The sequence below is a fragment of the Molothrus ater genome, chromosome 9 (assembly GCF_012460135.2).
Source record: "Molothrus ater isolate BHLD 08-10-18 breed brown headed cowbird chromosome 9, BPBGC_Mater_1.1, whole genome shotgun sequence".
NCBI lineage: Eukaryota > Metazoa > Chordata > Aves > Passeriformes > Icteridae > Molothrus > Molothrus ater.
In genome coordinates, this window is record NC_050486.2 from 3,992,559 (window position 1) to 4,011,824 (window position 19,266).

The 19,266-nt window shown below is 48.5% G+C and overlaps 1 protein-coding gene across 8 annotated transcripts in view; it reads right to left on the reverse strand.

The window, feature by feature from the left end:
- Nucleotides 1-3,598: 3,598 nt before the first annotated feature.
- RASAL2 (RAS protein activator like 2) overlaps nucleotides 3,599-19,266 on the reverse strand; it is a 127,670-nt gene continuing 112,002 nt past the window's right edge. For 4 of the 8 annotated variants that reach the window (XM_054515738.1, XM_036387709.1, XM_036387711.2 and 1 more), the window contains 6 exons: nucleotides 17,446-18,298; nucleotides 14,028-14,162; nucleotides 12,790-12,992; nucleotides 12,265-12,352; nucleotides 10,317-10,347; nucleotides 8,174-8,438 (listed from right to left, as the gene is read on the reverse strand). In XM_054515738.1, the coding sequence (XP_054371713.1) occupies nucleotides 8,308-8,438; nucleotides 10,317-10,347; nucleotides 12,265-12,352; nucleotides 12,790-12,992; nucleotides 14,028-14,162; nucleotides 17,446-18,298 (1,441 nt within the window). In that variant the 3' untranslated portion in view covers nucleotides 8,174-8,307. Of the gene's footprint in view, nucleotides 8,439-10,316; nucleotides 10,348-12,264; nucleotides 12,353-12,789; nucleotides 12,993-14,027; nucleotides 14,163-17,445; nucleotides 18,299-19,266 lie in introns of all 8 variants that reach the window. The other 4 variants (XM_054515740.1, XM_054515737.1, XM_054515736.1 and 1 more) reach the window with 3 other exon arrangements.

Here is a 19,266-nt window from a genome sequence, read left to right on the forward strand (position 1 = left end):
GCCCAAATTCTTCACATCCAGAACCAGCCAAATACTTGGATCCTAAAATCATCCTGAAATCAGATGCCTGTGTATTTTTGACCCAAGGACCATCTGAGCTGCTCCCCAAGGACAAATCTGCCAAAGGAGCTGATTCCTGCCCCACAGCATTGCAGCCATTCCTGCCCTGGGCTGAGGGCAGGGCAGCAGCTGTGCTCCCACCAGAGCTGCTGACAGGACACCAACCCTGGCTGGGACCCACCCAGCTCCTCTGGGAGTGGAGTGGCTGCCACCAGCTGATGAGGTCATTTTAGTCGTTTGGAAAGGCAGCTGAAAAGCCACTATTGACAAGAAATTGTTCTTTTCCCTCAGGATTTCTGATCTCTGGGATAACCACTGCTGCTTGCTGTGAACTCCCCAGGTGCCCCTGATAACCCTGAGCTTCTGTCCCTGGCCAGGACAGGAGAAACCCTGCAGCCAAGTGGGAGCAGCAACTGGGGACATGATGCCAGCTCTCCAGGGCACATCACCACAGCAAACACCCTCAGGAAAACCCCCCAGACAGCAGCACACGGGCAGAGCTCTCACAACAGCTGGGAGCCACGAGGGAGCAGAGCATTGCTGTGGTGAGCTGTGAGTGGGACTGGGGACATGGCTTCCTTCAGCCTTTCCCTCTTCCCCCTTAGGCACTGATTCCAGTGGCTGATTCCAGCAGCACACTTGTCAAGTCAGCAGTTGGGGCAGATGGACTTTCCATTTTAAGATCCCTGTTTTCCCAAAGCCTGTCTGGACTCTGCCCACGGGGAGAGTTTTCAAAAAAAAACCCCAAAACAAAAGCAAAAAACCCCAACACAAAACAAAAGCCCAAAAACAACAAAACCCACCAAAACTCCCAAAAGCAACAACCAAAAAATCCATCAAAAAACCCCAACAAAAACCCATGACAAAGAATTTGTAACTGAGGGAGCAACAATCTTTCCACCCTTCAGTCAACCCCAGAGGAGATGGCAAGTATTTTATCTACTTTTTGCTGCAGCAATGACTTTCTAAATGCTTCCCAGTAGAGCACAGATTCTGGCATGACAGGGAGCTGCCAATCAGTTTCCTAAAGAATGAGAAAAATCTGAAAGGCTCTACTTAATCCCAGTTATGACAGTCTCTATCACGTCCAAGTTCTTCTGGCCTTCCTGATCCTAAACAACATCCAACAATATAAACTAAATATTTGCAGTACCTTTTCTGAGGAAAAGGGAAGTCAATCCTCCACCAATCCTTCCCACCAGGGAAGTCCTGAGTCCTGGAAAAAATCCTTTGAAAGTGCTGAGGGAACCAGTGCACACAGAGGTGTCACTTAGGACCAGAGCTTTGAACTGTGAGACACACCTATGATCCACACCTGCAGTCCAGGGAAAAGGGACTTGTTCTGGGTACAACCCCATGCCCAAAGGGATGTGTGCTCCCAGGGACTGCAGCTAACTGGGAGGCCACACTCTCACTGGTAAGAACTGAAATCCACCAAGCATCTTTTCAAAGCCTTCAGAGAGCTGTTTTTTACTGGACATTCCTAATTTGTGTCCCTGGTGAGGGCAGTTCCTCCTTTCAGAGACGCTGTTGGCTCTGCAGCAGGATGTTTTGCACAGCTCTGGAATGCTCAGGAGTAACAGCCCTGCTCTCTGAGGGAGGAAGGGCAAAACCTCACAACGGCCCCTGCTACACCAGTAACAATCCATAGTGGAGTTCAGGTAGGGTCCAGCATGGATGGTCCATGTCAGACCCTCGTGAAGGCAGGGAAGGGCTGAGCACCTGCATCCTGCAGTAACTGCATCCTGCAGCTCAGCTCTAACTCCTCCCTCACTGCAGGCAGAACTTGCACCTTGCCATGCAGAGCAGGAACTGCTCCCACTGTCTGCATCTGCTGGACAGCAGAGAAAAGGTGGTGAGAAATGTCACTCGTCTCTGTGCAGGTCACTTTTCACTCTCAGTTAGATTCTGTCATCACTGTGTCATTCTTCACTGGGGTCAGCACTGGGTCCCTTGTGATCCCCCTCCACTTGTGACACAACAGCCCTTTGGGTCCCATTATAGTGTGAAAGCTGGAAAACTTGGAGGGTGCTGGGACCATCAATCCCAAATGCCCTGCTCCTGGCAGCCACCATGGCATCTGCAATATTAGTAATAATTCCTTCCATTTCAGCCCAGGCTGCTTAGCTACTGAGCTGGGCTAAGGAGGGTCTTGAAAAGTGGGCTCAGCTCCACAGAACTCACATTTCCAATCACGTTAGCAGGATGGAGCTGAGTAAGGACAAGGAATTCATGCTGGCTGCAGGAAGAACAGACAGGTAGCCAAGTCTCAAGCCTACAACCAGGATATTTGATCTACCCCTACAGCAAAAAGCAGGAATTTAACACATCTTCTGGAGACATGAGGATATTTAATCTGTGGGACCAGGAGAAAGGTGAAGGGCAGCAATGTGAGATGGGTCCTAGCAAGACCAAGCACTCTCTTCTGACACTCATATCTCAGAGTAAGCAAATTGCTATTCCATCTGCTAATGGATCTAAGCAGCAGCTGCTGTTCAATGTAAAGCAGCAGCACACATCCTTGGAAATCAGTCAAGGCTGCACACTTGCATCCTTTGGGCAGGAGGACTCTTGGAGGGGAGCTTCTCCCAAGAGATTTCCCAAGGGAACTTGGGAAGAGTGGCAGGACAGGCTCCAGAGCCCTGTGTGCTCTGTCCAGAGTGGCTGGAAATGGGAGAAGAATTTGCACATTCACATACACAGTGGAGTAAAGTGGAATCCAAAGCCCTCTGCCAGACAGAACACCTGGGTTTGGGACAGAAAAGCCCAGAGTTGCCCCAGTTTTACTGCTGTATTATCCCAGTGCCATGCAGAGGCTGGAGCAGAGCACATGGGGTAGGGCCAGCCCCAGGGCACTGTGGGTCTGCTGTGGGCATCCTGCAGGCTTTGAAACTATGGAGAAAGAAGAACTCTGTGAAATTCAAATAGAGAAACTTTGCCAAAACCCTCCCTTGAGTATGGATTTTACACTCAGTAAGTTCACTGTGGAAGGTTTTCCCATTCACTATTTCATACATATATGAAGAATAAATGTAAATATCTTAGATTCCAGCATTTGATGTGAACCTGTAAATAATGTCCCTCTGCATGTTCACGCCTCCAACTCTGCAGCTTTGGGCTGCTGTGTGAGAATGTGTAATTTAGGAATGGACTGAACAGGAAAACTAGGCTGATCACATTCATTGGTTTGGTGTGAGGGGAATAACCACAGTAATTAATACACAGAACTCTCTTTTCAGCACTCAGTGAAAAACCCTAAAACGGCTAAAGGAAGCAGAGAGCAGTTCTCAGTGTCTCCACAGCTTGTCGCTCTCTCACTCCACAATGCCAGAGATTTCCCAGCCTCAGGAGGCAGGAATTGATCCTGTTCCCCTCAGCCCTTGGTTTGCTCAGGCTGCTCCAGGTGGGAGCTGCTCTGTCCCAAACATTTTGTCCCAGTGGGAATTCCTTCCCCTGCACCCCCTGCATTTACACGAACACAACCTGAGCACAGAAAAGAGGGGGACTTAAAATCAGTGTAAGTTTACAGAGTCCAAACTGTTTAAAGTTAAAGTTTATTTGTATTCTTTGTAGGAATATCAATAAAAGTCCTCAAATGTATCTATATCTGTACATATTACAAGAACCTTCAAAAATTATTCACAGAACAAAAATAAATCTTCTTTAGAACAAACCCAGGCAATGAAATGCAGAAATGGATCTCAGAGACCAAACAGTCCAGTGCTACAAGCATAAAAATACGGCTTGAAAAACAAGTTTATTCCTTTTTAAAGGTGTACTTTGTTGAAATAAAAAATAAATTATTTAGAGCTATCACTGTAGAACAGTTCTGTGTAGTAACACTCTTATTAAGGCCCTTGAGACAGAAAAATCTATTTTTGCAGGTAGGATTCCTGGCAGGCATGATCTGTAAGGACATGCTCACTCTCCTGGGGGTTAACTTACTGTGGAGAAGGAAAACATTTAAAAACATCACCCTAAATTTAACCCTTTTTCCTCTGGCAGACCATGCCCACCACTGATGGAAATGCACGTCATGGTTCAACTGGGACAGGAATTGTTCTCCAGGAACAACACAGACATTTTTGCAGAACACAAGCAGAATTCATCCACACAAGTAAGTATTGCTGACACATTCCATGGACATGGCTGTAAAATTCATGGACTTCTAAGTTAAAAGCTGGTGGGTTTATGCAAGCATCAGAACATGAAATGAATATATCATGGGGGAAAATCTCACAGGCAAACCAAAGCAATTACATGAATGCAAAATAAACCCCATTTCTTTGATGATTTTAGATGGATGAATAATTTATTAGTGGATACACCTCATATTCTCTAACTAGAAAATACACACATCCCTTTCCACGCTCCTGTAGATTCCCTGCCTGAGTTATGCCACTGAAGAAGAATGTGGCAAAATGTGTAGCTGTATGGATCTGTGCTTTTGTAAAAAGCTACCCATTTTGGATACACCAGGGAAGTAACAGTTGGTAATTCCTAGATGTGAAATCTATTTCCCCTAGAAAAAAAAAAAGGCCTGAATTCCTACAGTTGCAAGAACAGGGATTTACAGGATGCTGCCTAGGCCATGCTCCCTCTGTCCTCTCAGAGCCCGTCCCTGCTCACCTCACACCCTGCAGACACCACACACAACCTGCCAAGAGGCCACACACAGGAGGCTGCTCCATCTCCCTGCCCTGCTGTGCTGGCCTCAAGCTTTTCCTGAGCACTCAGGAAGCCCAGGTGGCTTTGGGGTTTGGAGAGAACCCTCCTAGAATGGTACCAACGTGGCCAGCATGGACTGAGACACCAAGATGGGGTGACTTTCCTGTTCAGTCTGAGGAACACGAGTATTCCTCCTCCAGGCTATCCAATTTTTCCTGCACTACATCATCTGTTCCCCAGTGAGAGCAGCAGCTCCTTGCACAGATTAGAGACAGCCATCAGCCTTTGCTCAGAGTGTGAACACAAAGCCAGCTCCCCATCACACATTGCACCATTCACTCCCTCAGAGCCCACTGGCCATGAGTCTAAACCCAAACGTGATCAGGCCCAGGCAGGGCTCCTGCTCCTGAACAGAGCATGGATTTCATCAGTCTGGACAAAATGGAAACTGGCATTTTCACATATTGTCAGCTTGAGGCGGCTGAAAGTTTTCTGGAAGGCTGCTTGGTAACAAACTAGGAGAGACAGCTGCCTGCAGGACTCAGGAGCAGTGTTTTGTGCTGCAGCAGATCAATTCCAGTCTAGCAGCACTGACTCTGCAACCTTCACCCCTCGGTGGCAGAGCTGGAGGAGCATGCCTGGCACCTGAGGGGAGAAAGTGGAAAAGCAGAGAAACAACCAACCTAGAAACGAGCTCTGAGACCACAGCGAGGGGTCAGGCTCTGAGAGAGCCACTGCTTCTTCCTACAAGCATTCTACAAGCTTGAGAAACACACAGGAGAACGTACAGTACTGGAATGATGCACTACCAAAGACCTCACCAATACTGAGGCAGGGATTTTTATTTCCCCTCTAAAAATCCAGGCTGAAATGCTGCCCCTATTGCAGAAACCAAAGTGGACACCTCAGCATCAAACCACACAAGTCAGCCAGTGACCCCTGACATTACCAGAGCACTGGGGAGCTCTGGGGAAAGGTGTTTCCCAAAATAATGCTGGAATAACTCTCCTAGACCAACGCATCTGCTTCTGCCTTGTTCTGTCAGTGCAGCCCCACGGGCACTCGCTCACACCTCGCTCACAGCACACCCACATCACCTGCACCGTGCCACAAGGGGGGCAGGTTCACATGCCCATCCCAAAAGGGATGGGAACACGTTCCCCCATGCTACAGCTGTACAATTACAGTACATGGCTCCAGGGACATGCAGATCCCACAGAAAGAGCCCACAAAAAGGGTTTGTGTAAATGAGGCCCGCACATGACAGCTCAACACAAACTGGAGAAGTTGCTACGGCTGCGATGCCTGAAGGGAGAAAGGAGAAACTCAAAGGCACAGTTTGAGGAATAAAATATCAGAGGTCAGCAAGGATCTAGAGCTGGAAGACGGTTTGGAAAGTATGGAAAAGTAACCACTGCTGAGCCAATGCAGAGCACAACCCCAGGTGTGTCAGTGCCACCAGCACCGAGTCCCGACCGAGCAGCCAGAGCAGCTCTGATCCCAAAGAGCTGAGCATTAACCCCACATCCCAGCTCACTGCTGTGCTCCAGAAGGCCTGGCTAGGATTGATGCACACACATCCTACAGCACAGGGGCTCTGCACTGATGCACAGAACACACGGGGGTGGTGATGGTGGCTTGAGCATCGTGACACCAGAGCACACACACTGCTCTGCCACCTCCTGCATCAGCCAGAGGGCTGGGATGAACTCATTTCCAAAAACCAGGCAAACTTAGCAACAGACACCAGGTTTGGGTCTTGGTATTGCCAATAACTCATGTGCAGGGAACTGGCTTAGACACTCCTGCATTTTTCATGAGACAATCCCACACTGAGGCACCTCTCAAGGTTTTGTCTCAAACTGAAGTAAACTTTTCCAATTTCCACAGCACATGAGAATGGTTAATCACACTTGCTGTTATCAGTATGTTTCTGTAATTAACAATTTCAATCAGTGCTGCAATACTTGCATTTACTGTGAGGGTTTGAGGGCTAGAAATGCACAGCAAAAGCTGAAAGTAAAAATTCACACTTGACTTCAGAATCTGAGATTAAAAAAAAACCAACCCTCTCTCAGATAAAATATCGTGGCACTTGATGAATCATGAGAATTGACAATACCAAGCCATTTAGTGTTCATCTGTTACAGGTTGTGAATGTCACTGTCTCCCAGGAGAAGGTCACTTTGGAGCAATATCCCATTCACACACAGTCTGGAATCATGCTTCTATGAAACACAACTGAAAGAAACTGGAGACAAAAACTTAGTCAAAACTCCTAAAAAGAACTGCAGTGTACAGAACTCAAAAAATCCCTTTAAATTATCCAGAGAAAGGAAAATTTCAGCAGAAATGGAAGATCTTTCAACAAAGGTGCAGAAAGTACCTTTCATTGGAACTACACTGGCTAAGCAAGTGGCTGAAATAGTGAAAATTAGTGAGCATTAAAATACAGAAATCCTCTAGAAAAAGGGACTTTTGCATATGGAATTTCCTGTGCTGGGCATGGGCACCCTTTGGTTAGCCCTTTCCCGAGAGGATTAACCTGTCTGTTCCTGATGGAGAGCAGAGAGGGAATTCAGGGTGCCTCTGCAGGGGGTGTACAGTAGGGATTGGCTAGAAATCGTTAAAAAAGTATTTACAGGTCTGTAAATCCTCCAAACAGAAGAAAATATAAAACTGCATCAGAACTGGGCTACAAAAGAAAGAATCCTACCACAAAATCCTGCAGATTCCCTCTGTCTGACAGGAAGCCTGACTGTGCAAATTCCAGGAATCCAGCTTGCTGCTCCCACTTTGTACCTTCTCCAGAAAGGCTGTTTTATGACAGAGCCCTATCAGAAGTAGGTACAGGACACAGCAAGAGCCAGTTCTCGTGCTAAAACATTTGCTATCAAGTTTGCATTCAGCTAAAGACCAGCTGGGGAAGAGGGGAATAAACCCAGCCGGTGAGTTTTCCTATGGAATTCATTTCACTCCATTCATGTCCTTTGATCAGCCAGTTGCTGCCTCGGGTCACCCGCTGCTCACGTCTCACCCACAACACACACGCACACACACCCCCCTCTTCCTCCTCCCAGGACTGCAGTGCTTTCAACAAGAGAAAAACAACAACATCAACAATAACAACAACAACATAATAATAATAATAAAAAAAATAGCAATAATTAAAAAATCTACAGTATTCACTTCCTTTTGGTATATTACATTGGCATTTTCTGTACACAACCCAAGAGCTCCCTCTATTTACACAGTGATCCACAAGGACTTATTCTGGGGAGCCTGGTTCTCCTGGCCCTGAGTGGGGAATTAAAGCCCACCCTTCAGAGTTGCTTTTCAATTTTATTGAATGTACAATACTATCTTAAAACAATTTAAAATACAATTTTAAAATACAACTCTAAAACAATTTTCGAACAATCTTCAAACAATACAATCTTCAAACAATACAATTTTCCTTTTACAGAAGAACTATGTGCAACAATCAGTGACGGTGAGGGGTCTTGGCTCTGCTCCGTCTTGCTCTTCCACGGAGGTGGTTGGCAGCACCTGCAGAATTAGAAACTGCTGTTCTTAAATTCACCATTCTCCGTGATGGAAAGCTTGGGAGGGTTGCCATTCCGGACGTGCATGGTGTAGCGCTCCTTTACCTGCGTCAGGGCACTCATCAGGCGCGTGTTGGCCGAGTCCAGGAACACGATCCGCTTCTCCTGCAAAGACACCCCACAGTGTCAGAGCTGCTGCCCGCCCTGGCTGGGAGCAGCCTGGGCTCTGGCAGAGGCAGCTGGGCCAGCGCTCCCTGCCCAGATGGGCTGTCTGCCTCTTTCTGTTTTCGGGGTGCCACGGGCTCCTCTGCGGCCGCTCCGGCCCTCCGGGGCTTTTTGTGCGACGAATCCGAGTTACAGCAGGGAATTGATCCGGGCATGGAGGCTCCACCCAGCCAGGCAGGGTTTCGCCACAGGGAGTGGGAGGGGGTTGGTGTTAATAACAATGGTAGCCAATTTCCATATTACATTTTAGAAGTATATTAGAAAAACAGAAACAGGCAGCAGAAAATAAAAGTGGTGGGGAGGTTTCATCTGGCAGAGAAAAGTGCAAGTGGTATCTGCCGACCATTGTCTCTGTGCTTTGGATGGAGTGTGCTCAGAGTAAACTCATGGGATGCTTGAAATAAATAAATAAATAAACAATAATAAAAAAAAAAAGCAGATAATGGCAGCCTGCGGTGACGGTGCAACAGCAACACAGAGAAGCAGCAGCCAAAGCTAACGCTGAGGGTTACTGGAGGTGAGGGGGAGAGGGCGCTGTGGGTGGAGGGAAGATGCCATCGACAGAACACAAAGAACAAACATGGAACACGCTGCTCCTAAACCCATTCCAGCTTGGGGGGCTCCTGGGCTCCTCAAATGCACGTGCCTGGTTGATTGTCCTTGCACAGAACGTGCCAGCCTCCACTTGGAGCAGACAGCTCAGGGATGTGTGCAGCTAAATTGACATAACCCATCACCAGACCCAGCCTACTAACAGTGGGATACAGCACGGAGGGGCAAGCCAAGGAGTTGTTGGCATAATCAGAGATGACAATTTCCATCTTTCCCCAAAAAAATAATAATAATGCAGTTGCAGAAAGCAGTGCTGGAGACAGCGGGAAGGTAACTGTGCTCTCCATGCCACCAGCTGATTGGCTTTTGTTCTTTGAGAAGGGAAAATGTCTAATTTGCTCAACCAAAACAAGTTGCAGATAGGAACTCTTCCCAGTCCAGCCCATTGAGAAACAAAATGGAGGGAAGAACGATGCACAGAAGGCATAAACATTAAGGAAAGTTCAGACACACTGCTCAGGAGACTCACGTGCTACCACAGCCCCTCGGGATTCGGATCCCAGCACATCAGTGCGTGCTACAGCACTAATCAGCAATGCCTGCTTTTCTCAGTGGGCTCCCCCACAGGGCTGAGTGCTTGGGTGCAAAAACAAAACAGAATTTAAGTCCTGCTTCTGTTACAGCCCTCAAGATGCTGAGTTCTGTGTAAAGCCAATAGAGGAGGAAGAGGCACAAGGCACAGGGCCTGCCTTAGCCCTCATCCCAATGCAGCTGATGGGAGCAGGGAGAACACGGAGCCAAGGAGTTACAGGCCTCTCCTCCCAGGCTGAAATGAGCCCTGCAGCAACTGCCTCAGAAGGAATGTGCTCCTCAGCCAGGCAAAGCTCCAATTCCTCCAACTGTATTTCACCTGGAACATACAATTTAAAATGAAAGTTTTCCTTCTGAAACTTTTCCTGAAAAATTTCTAAAAATTCTTTCCAAAGAGTTGAGAATGAAGGGGTGGGTGTTTTCAGACACTGCTGAGCACTCACTGAGCCAGTCTGCAAAACAGCTGGAGATCCACACTTGGAAAAATCAATCTGAAAAGCACAAGGCTGGTGAGTTGAGGCATCTTCTCACTGAAAGGAAAATTGGATCTACCAGGCACGTCTCTGTAACATGCTCAGGGCACAGGGAGCAGGAGGAGCTGGAATGGGTAGGAGGTCAGTGTGCTGGGCCAGGACTGGGTACTGCTCAGCTAGAGAACTGATTGGGTTTACTTGCCTGTTGGAATTATCTCATCCCCATTTATGACCTGTAATTTAACACAGCGGAGATGTCACTTGCAATAGCAACCGGGCCAGTTCTCTTTGCAGCTGCGCCGCTCCGAGGAGAGACTCTGGCCAGACCTATCCCTGCTCAGCTCCAGAGCCAGGAGAACAGCTCGTGTCTGTGTGCATGGGGGCAGTGCTGGGAGCTGCACTGCACCCCTCAGACCATCCCAGGCTGGTGTCCCTAGGCACAGATCCCAGGTCACTGCTGCTCCTGGCAGCCTTTAACTCTTCAGCTGGGTGCGACGAGCCGGGGTCCAGCCCCACACGATGAAATCTCACACAAAAAACCACCTTTCCTTTTCTAGCCACTGAAGGAATCAGACTAAATAAAATCTTCCAAGCACGACTTCAAGGGATTGCTACAGAACCCAGCAGACCCCTGGGCTCCCCTGGTGAGTCTGTTCTGAGTCTTTCACCCGTTTCCTCCTCTGCTCAGGTACTCAAGGAAGGACAGTGACAACTGCACTTCCCCCATGCACTGCCTGACAGTGAAGCAGTTGATGTTTGCCAGTGACCTTGCTTGACCAAGAAAAAGAGAAATCATTAATGCTGCTGTTTTGCTCCTGTTTTTTCACTGTTTTTTCACCGGTTTCCACCACAGGTGATAAACACTGCATCACTTGATGAAGTGTGACCAAGGACTACACCCTTCCAGCCCTGAGGGTCTGAAGGTCTCACAGGTCAGTAGAGGTCCCCTCTGCCAGCTGGTGACACTGGGATCACAATGGTCCATGCTCCACCTTGCTAGCCCATAACCAACACCAAGGCTGAGAGCCTCCTGGCACGCACAGGTAACAGGCAAGTTTCTTACTCAGTCACAATCTCTCCCCTCCAAAAATCACTTTGCATGTTTGCCCAGTGCCCTTCCACTGTCTTGAGGTAGATGAAAAATGCATCCACCAATTTCAGAATCCAGGCTGCTGCCTGGATGAGCTGCCATTCCATGCCTGTAACAGCAAGATGCCCTAACTGTGCCTATCTCCAAAAAACACAGATCTTTGCTGCTTTATATTTTCCCTACAGTTCCACAGGAGTTCAAGTATTTCTAATACCCCAGTGCCATGTTTAACCATGTTCAGATGAGACTCCCACCACCACTCTTTGTGTAGGAATAACTTAGGTTATTCCTGAAAAAATGGTTAAAGAAACTTTCCATATGGAACTACTGAAAAGCCAGAAGCAGGAAAGAGACCCTCCAAATGCAAATACCACAAATGTAAACATGGCAGGCAGATACAAACCAGTCCCAGGTTCTGTTGTGGGATCAGCACAGACACAGAGGAAAAGCTGGAATGACCCCACAGGATACACCCACATGCACTTCCCACTGGGTTCCCTCCCCACAGCTGCCCAGGGTGACCAAGGTGGGAGCTGCAGGTTTGTGGGAAATGGGCATTTCCCCAGGACTGCTGGGGATGGCCAGGGGGTGAAATGCCACACGTGACATTCCCAGGACAATGCTCTGGTGCAGCATTCTCTTTCCTGGACTCCACTGTCCAAAGCCATGCTGTTGCTGGCACAGCTGAGATGCATGCACATGGCAGCTAAACTATGCTGGGGTGAGGCACAGCTTTCCCACAGGTGCCAGGCCCACACTTGGAACAGCATCTACACAATGCACTGCTAATCCTTTACTCCCTTGGGATCTCACAAAGCAGCAAAGGTTTTGGAGACATGATCAGTCCTGGGATTTGTTGCCAGGCTGCCTGGCTGCCTCAAAGCCCAGGTCAGACAGTATAAAATAAAGTCCAAAGTTGTCTCCCAGAGGCAATAAGTGACCTGTGTCACACTGAGGGCTGATATGGCTTGGAAGGTAGAGAACAGTGCTGGGGCAGGAGAGAGGGGCCAAGAACAGGTTCTACACACAGGTTCTGGGAGATCCCAAGCTCTTTACCTACCTGTGCATCAATGATTTTCTGCTTTGCATCAATGACTGCTTGCATCTCAGCATGATCCTTTTTCAGCTCCTCTTCAACAGCCATGAGTCTGATGAGCAAAGAGAGGGACGAATTAGGACAGTTTAGTATCATTCCCAAGTGTTTCAGGTACTCTGGCCTATTGGTTTGACTTCTCTGCTTCTCTTGGCTCTCCAAGAGAAGAACTCTGCTGCTCTCAGGAAAGCTTATCTCTCCATATGACACTCCCAGTTGCCCAACCTTGCTATTTTCAGAATGGACATTGCCAAAAACGCCACTGCTCTGAAAAACTAATTTCACGTACAGATTCCAAACAACAACAAAAATAAAGACCTGGACCCAGAGACCTAAAGTAAAAATTCCTAAATATTTTCTTTTACCTTCCTGACAATCTCAGGCAAGTTTCCACACCTGCATCCCCATTTCTTCAGCTCTGAGGATGGAGCTGCACAGGGGAGCCGCTTGTCTCGTTTGGAAAGCCCAGTCCTGAGCTTCCCAAAGCCTCACCTGCTGATGATACTTTTCATCTGGCTGTCCTTCTCCTCCTGCTGCCTGCGCAGCCTGTCCTCACTGTCTTCCAGTCGAGATTTGTAGTCTGTGAGCAGCTTCTGCATCTGCTGCTCCTGCACCAGGAGCCGCCGCTCGTACTCCTCCAGCCGGCGGCTGGACACGCGCAGGCGCTCCTTCAGCTTGGCGATCTCCTGCTCGTACTGAGGGCCAGGGAGGCACCAGGGAAAAAGCAGAAAAAAGAAGAGGTCAGATCCTTATAATGCTCTGCTGCTCTTTAGGGGAGTGTTGTTGTTTGGTTTTTTTTTTAGGGAAAAATAAGCTGACGGAAGTAAAGGAAGTGAGAAGCAAACATAGGGGCGACCACAGAGAAGGAGCATCCAGCTGCTCCCACGCTGTGGGGTTATCACCCTGCAGCACAATTCCAGCAGTCAGAGGGCTCTGACATGGCTCCTCAGCCCTGGCTGGTCACATCCTGCCTTACTCCAGACTCCAGCAGTTCTCAGGCAGATGCTGCTAACAGTGCTCAATTGCTGGCCTGGGCTGCCCAAATTTAAAGACCCAGACTTATGCAGAACCCAAATAACTCACACTTTAGGACCTAATCAATCAGGGCAGGTCAGAGCAAACCAGTCACTGCAAACCAGAGCCTTACTTGGCTGAGCTTTTGTTCTTCTTGTCTCTCTGGGCAATAATTTCTGCAATAGTGCCATGAATCTCAATATATTGCTTTGTTTTGGGTTCATTCCCCTTTCCTAACAATCCTATGTTTCTGCTTCTTTGTCCACTAAATGTTCTTCTCACTCTCTGCCTTCTCAAAATACCAGACCTCTTACACAACAACTCCATCCTCACAGCAACACATGGCTGTGACTGTATTTGGAAAAATGGGATCTACTCCTGAAAAAACACACACTTTCAAAAACAGACCATGCAGATTTCTGTGCAGCTCAGAAACCTTGCAGTACCTGGGTGGCAGGCAATTGCCTCAGGAGAAGCCCAAGACAAAATCTGATTGCTGCTACTGATAAAAGCTGAGCTGCAGCCCTGCATAGTCCCTGTGCATGTCCTAAGCTATGCTCAGTGGGGTTAACAATCCTAATTTACTTTATTTACAGAGTTAGTGATCACTGTAACTAATATAACCTGAGTGAGAATGTGTGATGCTGTGACAGCAGGGCCTGAAAGTCCCTCTGAACTCTCACTGTGGGGTGCAGAGCACTCAGAATCAAATCTACCTTCTCAGCATGCTTGACTTCATCCAGGCTCTGAGTCGTGTCCTTCTTGGTGTCCTCGTACTGGCCGTTGTTGAACACCCACGCCGCCGTCCTTTCCACCGGGGACAGCGTGGCCGAGTCCACTGGTGACTGCACCTGGGGCAGAGACACCTGGTGTTGGCATCCACCAGAGAAACTGCACACCTACCAGCTCTGACATCCAGCTCAGCTAGAGGAGAAAGATACCCATGGGTCTGGCAGCCTCAAAGGAGCCCCAGAAGATCTCCTGCAGGGATACTCCATCCTGCCTTGACTTTGGACCTACAGCACCTACCTGAATCCCTCTAAAACCAATGCACTTTAGAAATTTTTCTTCTTCTCCAAGTGAGTTACTCTCTGAAAAAGTTCTTGTTTCCCAATCCCATTCACATCCACCTCTACCCTTTACCACACTGCCAGCAAGGCTTTCTCACCCTGCCACCTCTTGCACAGAGAACACACAGTGACAGAGCTCTGCTCACAGCGTCTTCAGGTGAGACAGGCTGGTTTCCCTGAGTGCTGAGGAGCTCCAGGAGCAGCTTCCTCAGCCAGGCTGGGACAGACTGCAGTGGGGCATGGGACTGCACAGCCTGGCAGGACTTGATGTGGCAGGGAGGTGTGACATGATCCCAGCAGTGCCTGCCAGGTTTGGATGGTCCATTGCAGTGTAGCTGCCCTGCCAGGACCAGCTGTGCTGACTGGGAGAAATGTCCAACCTCTCTGGAGGCTCTCTCTCCCCTCTTCAAGGGAATCCAAAATGAGAGCCAAGAAAAGAGACAAGAAACTCTCTGCCTGGCTGGGGAAAACATGGCTTGCTACAAATTCCAAGCAATTTTCACAGACAAATACAAGTTTATAAGCGCAGGAATTAGCATAATTACTTCTGAAAGAGCAACATTGTCTTATGTTTTTGAGAAATGCAAAAGATCAACTTCTCCCCAACTGCAGCTTCTTTTTGTGCCCAGGCAGCTCTTCAGCTCCCTGCCTGGCCCAGTGGTGCACCCAAGTGCACTGTGCTCCCTGAGCTCTCCATGGGGGAGGAAGAGCTTCTTTAGGAGCCAGGGATCATGCCACCCTCTTGCTGTGTTTCTGCTGTTCAGGAAGACAGGGCTGGTGCTGGATCTGCTCCCACAGCTCAGCTGTCCTGAGCAGCCATAGACGCTCCAGCAAGGGAAGAAGCCTCAGCAGAAGTGTAAAGGCAAAGAAAAGGCATAGGAATTAGGCTAAAATTCTTGGATTTAGGCAAAGGCCTTTTGCATAGAAGGAAGTTTTCACAACAAGTTAACAGCCCCTTAGGTGTGGTGTGGCAGCCTGGCAAAGCTCATGAATTCAGATTTTTTTGATGGCATTTGCTGTCAGGCAGCCAGAGCAAGGGAGACCATGGCCCATGTGTGGCTGTGAATGGCTGGAGAAATCAGGAACAGGAGGGATGAACACTGTCACCAGCCACTGGAGCTGCAGGGGACTCAGAGAGCAGAAAGGTGACATCCCCAGCCCTGCACCAGACTGCTGAGCAGCAGCAAACCTGGCCAAACAAGCTTCCAAGTGTAGCACAGAATATTTCCAGCAGCCAAATTGTAGAAGCCGTCAAGACCAAGGGGATGGCAAGTCACACATGCTAATGGGTTACAAGTTATTCTCTAATAAAGGGCAAAAAAAGAATTAGCCTGCTAGGATTGTGTATTAATTCCCCTCTTTGCCTCTCTTCCAGAGGAACACACTGACATTTCTGTTCCCACCTACCTCCTAAATGGAAATGGAAGGCAAAAAGTGACCTCTCCCAGCAAACAAAGGGCCCAGCTCTATATTCAGAAACAAATGGGACTTGTAGAGAACAGAGTCTAATAATTATAACGCCCACAAAACATGCCTAGAAAGAACATGCCCAGAAAGAACATGCCCAACTTCTCTTTTCCCTTTCTCTTTTTTAAACAAGAACAGAATTCCACAACAAGATTTGCAATTAAAAGAACCCAATGGAATTTGCCTTGAAAAAAATGTTGGCCACTCTATTTGGCACCATTCAAGACATTGTTGATGGGTGTGGGGAAGGAGAGAACAAATTGATTTCTCTGAATAAAGCAGGAGCAAGAACTCTAATGAATCCAGTGGAAACAATTAGTACAGAAAGTACAGTGGGAAAACAAGCGGATGCACATCCCCTGCACATTTATCCTTGTTACTGGCCTAAAATGTGCTATCAGAACCACACAAGGTCTGGTTGTATTCCTCAAAAAACCCTTCACCTAGCCATGCCCCTATGCCCCACTGTAAAACACACACTGCAGGGAGTACAAACACACACACACCTCAAATAACAAACAATTACTTCCTTGGGTATTACTAACTTGGCATACTAAGCTTTGGCTTGTGATTCAGTGTTTCTGGTCTCATACTTCAACGAATTTGAGGTATCAAAGTAGTTTTGAAGCCCTGATTGCTCCTGGGTTCCCAGGCATCACCCAGGGATGTAACATTCAGGAGTTTCCCAAGAAAGCTCCACTGGCAGGGAACACCAAGAAAAGTTTGGGCACAGCAGAGATTGTTCTGCCACCTTCACCTCACAGCCCAAAGCCTTCCCTCTCCAAGAGCTCTGATCTGCAGATCATGTTTTCCACCTTCACTGTAGCATTGAAATACTCACTTCTTCTGTAAAATTAAACTAATGTAGGAAAGTATTTTCATACACAGCAAATCACAACAGGATTTTTTTTTTTTAAAGATAAAGGAATGTTGGCGCTTTGACAGGAAAATCTTGATTTATAGTTGCCTATGAGCAACTGATAATGTGCATTAGGAGTTGGTAGATATAAGCACTCCTTTCCACAAAAAAATTTGCATTATTCATAGTTTGGGATGATTAATGAAAAAACAGCACTTTTCTGAGGAACAGCAAGAGATTGCTTCATCACGGTGAAATATGGATTTCTCCACACTTTAGACAACTGTGCTTATTTGTTATTTTGGCAGCAGTTATCCTGTGATGTTTTATCTTTGTTCATTTCCCTGTTTCGAGGCAGCTCTGCTTTTAAATTAGCACCACAGGGCAAACGCAGTCTCATGTGGCGATCTGAACTACCACTACAAAGCTGCTCCTGTTTTTTTTTTCCTTTGTGTTCAGGGAAATTTTCCAGTTTTGTTTCTTTCAGCAGGTTTGCTGCTACCTTAGTTAAATGGAAAACAGTTGTTTTTTTCTTCAGATTTAGCACAAAAGCATCCCAGTGGCACAGATAAGGTGGCTTGCCGAGCTTGTGAGAGCGACAAGCACGATTATTCCTTACACTTGCTACTGGCCACTGGTGTAAGTGCTGCTGTTATTGATTCAGCTTAGAGGTCAAGAAAGCTTTGGAGGCCGAGGGCTGAGCACCAAAGCAGAGGCCTGGAGGCAGGACTGCCTTACCTGCTGCGTTTGCTGCCGCTGAATGGCCCGCACCTTGGGCACGGGGCTTTCCCGGGAGGACGAGGACTGGTGCCGGGAGCGGTTCCCGTTCTGCACGGGCTCCGTGCCCAGGGCCGCCGAGGCGCCGGAGACGCTGCCCGTGCTGCGCAGGGAGGGGCTGTGCGTCAGCGTGTGCAGCGTCTTGGCCCTGGTGCCCAGCACGGCCTGCTCCATCTTGCGGATCTGCGCCTGGCTGCTGCTGTTCTGCCGCGGCAGCACCACGGGCACGTGCCTGTCGGGGCGCCGCGCCGAGTCCTCGCTCTGCGAGCTGCGCTTGGCCGACTCCTCCAGGCTGCTGTTGCTGCGCCCGCTGGGCTTGAAGTCCTCGCTGTTGCTGCGGCTCCGGGAGCTGGCCGTGCTCAGGTTCTCCGGGCTGGAGTCCACAGAGGCCTTGGCCGTGGGGGGGCTCGGGTTGTTGAGCTGGTAAACCGGGTTTTGGAAGGAGAGGGGCCGGAGGCTGCCCTGTTGGTTCCACGCCGGGTGCAGCGGCCTCCGGACCTGGGGAGCGCTCTGGGGCGTGCTCTGGGCGTCCCACAGCTGTTTGATGTTGGCCACCTGGGTGACGGAGAGCTGGCTGCCCGCCAGGCGCAAAGGCACGTCGTGCATCATGGAGGCGGCGTCGCCGTGAGCTGCGTGGGGGTCCTGCAGGTCCATGAGGGAGATGCTACGGCCGTTGGGCAAGACACTTACCTTCTCATCCTTCTCTGAGCAAGTCATGCTCTGGGTGGATGCCTGCTGAACCAGCAGTAAGGTCTTGCCCCTAAAATGTCCATCTACATTTTCCTGGGTTGGAGACTTCATCTTGTTTATGTCACTGTGGAGTGGAAAGGAATTTGGTTAAATTTTTGAGCAGCCAAGACCCCGAGAGATCTGTCCCAGAGAAGTCTTTCTACCTCACTTAACCTCCCCCCACTGAAAGCTTCAAGGAGCCAGACTTCCTTTTAAGAGCTCTTTGTGTGCAAGTCAGAACACACTCTTCCTTAATTATCTCTTATCTTGGAGAATGGTGTTTGATTCAAGACGTCCTTCATCTTTATTTTTTTTTTACAGGTGAAATCTAAACCATTCCCACTAAATCTCCCCCCTTAGTCACTTCTGTCTCTAGCAACACCTCAGATGCCATTTAACCCTTTGCCATTACAAGAGATGGGACAAAAGGAAATCGCCTCAAGTAGTGCCAGGGATGGTTTTTAAATTGGATACCAGGAAACATTTCTTCACCCAAAGGATCGTGAACACTGGCTCAGGCTGCCCAGGCAGTGCTGGAGTCACCATCCTTGGAAGGTGTTGAGATGTGGCACATGAGGACATGGTTTAGCGGTGGCCTTGGCAGTGCAGGGCTAATGGCTGCACTTGAGACTCTTAGAGGGCTTTTCCAACTTGAATGATTCTGTGACTCTGTGTATTATGGAGGTCTTAAAATTCAGCAGGAGCTGTGTGAAGGCTCCTTCAGAGCTGGATGTAAGCTCAGGGGGCACGTGCCAAACTGGCCCTTGTACCTGACAGCACAGGTACTGCAGCAGCTGAGCCCTTTGGCAGCTCTGCCATGTCACAGCTCCAGATTAACAGCTGTTACGGTGTGAGAAATGCTGCATAAAACACAGGAGGGACTACTTCTGCTGTTCCACAGGCAATACATTTCACCTACAGCTCAGTTTTTCCATTAGCAGCCTGATGGCCAGAAGGAAACACCATGGCTGACTGTGCACTCAGGCTGGCAGTAAATCACAGAACTGTTTTTTTTATCAGCTCAAGTCACTGACTCCCAGAGATGTGGTTGAG